Genomic DNA, 3,982 nt, shown 5'->3' with positions numbered 1-3,982 from the left:
GATCCAAGGACCTTTGCTTGTATTTTGCAAGCGCTCTACCATCTGAGCTAATGTGGGTACTGGTTAGAAGTCACGTATTCCTTAATTTAGCTTTACTTGGTTAATAGTAAACTGAATGGTTATTGCATATTAATGTATACTTTGTTATTGTGGGGGTATTTTGTTAAATTATGCTAATTCATTCCTAATACAATACATTCTGTTGTGTAATATTACGGCTCCCCGGTGATAATTTACGTGCTGGGGTATTTTTTATTTTTTGAAAAGTTGGGATATTTTTTTTATATATGGCAAAAGTTGGGGCATTTTTTTTATTCTCCCATTATTTACTTCAAGTATTTTTCTATTAACATTTTAAGAGCATTCTTTTCAAATTCACGTTAAGAACGGCGCATTGCTTAAAAAATGTACGTTCAGCAAAATTTCCTGTTGGTAACGTTGCGGTTAGGCAATTTGTTTTTTTCTTTAGACCTCAGCAAGAGGTTTCAAATCGAGCTGTCTTATATGGATCCATGCTTGCCGTGTGGAAAGATTGTCAGCAGATCAATTATAGTATTAGACAATTGTCTCTGTCAGTTTCGACCGTTTTCTTGACTTCCTTTGCGATTAAGTCCTCAAGATGGATCTACGATTACAAGACCCTATTTTATCGACAGCTCTATCAAATATTACAGAAGAGCACTCTCCTTACCGACAGCTCTATCAAATATTACAGAAGAGCACTCTCCTTACTGCATGTTTGCTAAGCCTCAATTTACGCAGATTTTACTCATGGAACCATTTCGAGTAGTTTAGCAATGCGGCACGCAGTTTCGAATCGCTCAACGTAAAGAAGAGGGATGTCGTTGAGCAACTTTTATTTACTTGAAGGTCAAATTAGAGGCAAAACGAAGACGATAAAAATCCATCAGTTTATCTGATAATTAGGCCAGACCCGGGTTTGATGTTGCACAAAATTTAGTTCACACCATACAGCACCTTAATTTGCATATTCGGCGGAAGAAATCGACGTCGAGCGGCTCTTTGCAGGTACTCGATTACACTCAAAGAGTGCAAATTTCCCTGTGTTCTACCTCCCGCAGTTATGATGGCCGCACCATCCAGTCCGATATTTTGCGGTAAAAGCAGCTCGATGACCTCCAACAACATTAACGCAACACTTCGCCGCAACTCGCTCGTGAGTGACCACGAAGACATGATCTTGCTACGCGAGAAGCTCACCCGCATCGCTGTAGGGCGTCTCCACGTCGTGGATGGAAGAGGCGTGCAAAAAGATAGCGAAGGGAAATGTGGTGGGCGCTCCAGCGGGACTCTTAAGGAGCACTTTAAAGTGTTTCCGCTACTACCTACAGATCGTCCTAATACGCCTCCTTCGTCCCCGCAGCCGCGCGACGTCTTACGCAAGCAATTCAAGCACCAACAGCATTCAAGACGACAGGGAGAAAGCAGTCGAGAAGATATAGAGGATCGCACTATCAATTCAGTTAACGTGGAAGTTACTGCCATGGAGGACGTTGAAGACAGTCACGCTGTGCATTCACCGCCTCCTGTACGAGGTCATCGGAGAAGGGCGCAAGCTCAATTATCCATACCTAGACATCTACGCAACATGTCCCCTTTTAGTATCTTGAACAAGTATCCTGAGGGTCTTCGGAAACGCAAAACAGATGGAGAGGATGAACAAAGAGCGAGTTTGAAGAAAACATCAAGTCAGATCAACATACTGGCTACGACAGCGGGGAAGCTGTCGCGTAGTAGTAGCGCCAGTGGGGAACTTTACCAGAAGTTTGTGGCCAGAAAGAGACTTGATCAGGACCAAGAGATGGAGGATGCACCAGGATGTACAACCCAGCCCCAGTCGCCCCAGTCGCCCCAGAACGCTTTGTACGCGAATAAATATGGTCATCTCTCTGCGTGTTCATGAGGATCTAAGTGATTTCTTAATACGATGGATTACATTTTTAACGGGCTACGGTAATTGTGAAGATGGTGTAGGCTTCCTTGCACAACAAAGATTTCCCCAGACTGTATAATGTGTAGCGCGGCTAATGAAGAACAAGGTCGTAGTGTTATGAGAAGAAGGCTTCGTAGTGTGAGTAAAGTATAAAGTGACCAATGCGTTCATGTTTTCTCAGTTATTTTCACCGTAGTTTTCGAAAAAATTGAGATTCGACACTAAGGATAATGCTTTAAATCAATTACCGTTTCAGAAAATAGAATATCTTGGCCGTACCAATATATTGCACGGGGCATTACTAAACGTTCTAATGTTGAGATCATTTGTCGAGCTTTTTAAGACAGTGGGCGTCAACTTACTCCTCCCATATTCAGCTTATAATCATGCTGGAGATCCTTGTTGAATTAGATTTTATAAACACCCCAGGAGGACTGCATGACATTTCAGCTAAATTTGCTAAACTGGTTAAAAGCCTGCTGCTGTCGCTGTTGCTGTTGCTGGATACCTCCGATACTTCCCTGATTGATCATGCCTATTCCTGGCTGCATACCGATTCCTGGCTGCATACCGATTCCTGGCTGCATACCGATTCCTGGCTGCATTCCTACTCCTTGATGCATGCCCATACCTCCCGTCATTTGTAGAGGCTGCATGCTACCCATACCCATGCCTCCCACCGGCATCTGACCAGTAGACTGTTGCTGCATTCCACGGGAATTCATGGTCATGCCACCGCCGTAATTCATGCTACCGCCGTAATTCATGCCACCCATAGGGTCCACACCACCTGATCCTCCCATCACAGATTTGCTTGGCATACCAGCAAGAGTGTCTAAGCCGCTAAAGCTGTTGTGACCTACAATGGATTGCTGCTGGCCGAGACGACTGCCATTACCAGAATTGGTGCTGGTGGTACTCCCTAGATTGTTGAGATTAAACAGCGAAGAGCCAGCTCCCCACGCATCATTACTCTTCTTTTGTTCCACAATTGTTGGCGGCTGACTTGTACCAGAATTAGAAGCTGTTCGACCTTGCATGATCATGCCACTATGCATGGGCTGCTGCTGCATCGTGCTTTGCATACCGCCCTGCATTCCACCCTGCATACTTCCAAGTTGTCCGAACTGCTGTTGATTAAATGCAGCCGGTGGGGGGGGCACAGTGTTAGTTTGCTGCCCAAATGCATTGTAACTATTCTGAACTGGTGGATTAGAAAAAGCAGCAAACGGTTGAAAACTTCCTTGAGCAGGAGTAGCGACGTTTCCGAAAGTAGTAAATGAAGATTGTTGTTGTTGTTGTTGTTGCTGTTGCTGCTGTTGCTTCAGTTGCATTTGCTGTTGATGTTGATGTTGCTGTTGTTGGTGTTGTTGCTGCTGCTGCTGCTGTTGCTTCAGTTGCATTTGCTGTTGCTGTTGCTGTTGTAGCTGTTGTATTTGATGCTGTTGCGGCTGTTGCGACTGTGCGAGGCCGAACGCATCAAAACGCGGCTGGGGTGCATGAGCAGCATTTTCAAATGCGGCAAACATTGTTGTTTGAGGTGCCGCCGCAGGGCCAGTAGGAGCTGGCGCGAACGGATCGAAGGTGTTTGTTACAGTGACTGCAGAGGTATGTGACCGTAAGTCACCACTAAAAATGTAGTTTAAGCGAGCACAAAGACGAAAGCGTACCGACAGCAGGAGCGGCGATAAAAAAGTCACTGTCTAAAAGAGATGGCTCTGCAGAAGGTATACTAGCTGCGGGCTTGGTTTTTGGTTCCGGCTCCTGATAACATCACAATTTAGCACCTATCCAAACAAAAAATACCCATTACACATCATACCTCTTTTTTCTTTGCAGCTGTATTTTGTTTTGACGAGGACGTTCGTCGCTTTGAACGCGCTTCCTCTTCCGACTCCGATTCGTCGCTTTCGTTACCTTATCATTCACATGTTAGTCCAACGAAAACACTGTACAATTGCTAATTGATGACACACCGCGATCATCATCAGCATAGCGGCTCGAGTAGCCTTTATCCTTCTCTTGGTA

General features: G+C 44.9%; 2 protein-coding genes across 2 annotated transcripts in view; one reads left to right on the top strand and one right to left on the bottom strand.

Annotated features, from left to right (window-relative positions):
- Nucleotides 1–1,084: 1,084 nt before the first annotated feature.
- Nucleotides 1,085–1,924, top strand: PHALS_12056 (uncharacterized protein; the record flags this gene model as incomplete). Its single annotated transcript, XM_024727527.1, has 1 exon — nt 1,085–1,924. The coding sequence occupies one exon, from the start codon at nt 1,085–1,087 to the stop codon at nt 1,922–1,924; it is 840 nt and encodes a 279-aa protein (XP_024578095.1).
- Nucleotides 1,925–2,400: 476 nt separating this feature from the next.
- Nucleotides 2,401–3,982, bottom strand: part of PHALS_12055 (uncharacterized protein) — a gene marked incomplete at both ends in the record, with an annotated part of 3,988 nt that continues 2,406 nt past the window's right edge. The window contains 4 exons of the mRNA XM_024727526.1: nt 2,401–3,554; nt 3,625–3,718; nt 3,777–3,871; nt 3,931–3,970. Coding sequence (XP_024578094.1) covers nt 2,401–3,554; nt 3,625–3,718; nt 3,777–3,871; nt 3,931–3,970 — 1,383 coding nt within the window. The remainder of the gene's footprint in view (nt 3,555–3,624; nt 3,719–3,776; nt 3,872–3,930; nt 3,971–3,982) is intronic.

This window comes from Plasmopara halstedii (genome assembly GCF_900000015.1).
Source record: "Plasmopara halstedii genome assembly, contig: Scaffold_614, whole genome shotgun sequence".
Taxonomy (NCBI): domain Eukaryota; phylum Oomycota; class Peronosporomycetes; order Peronosporales; family Peronosporaceae; genus Plasmopara; species Plasmopara halstedii.
This window is presented reverse-complemented; position numbering and strand designations above follow the sequence as displayed.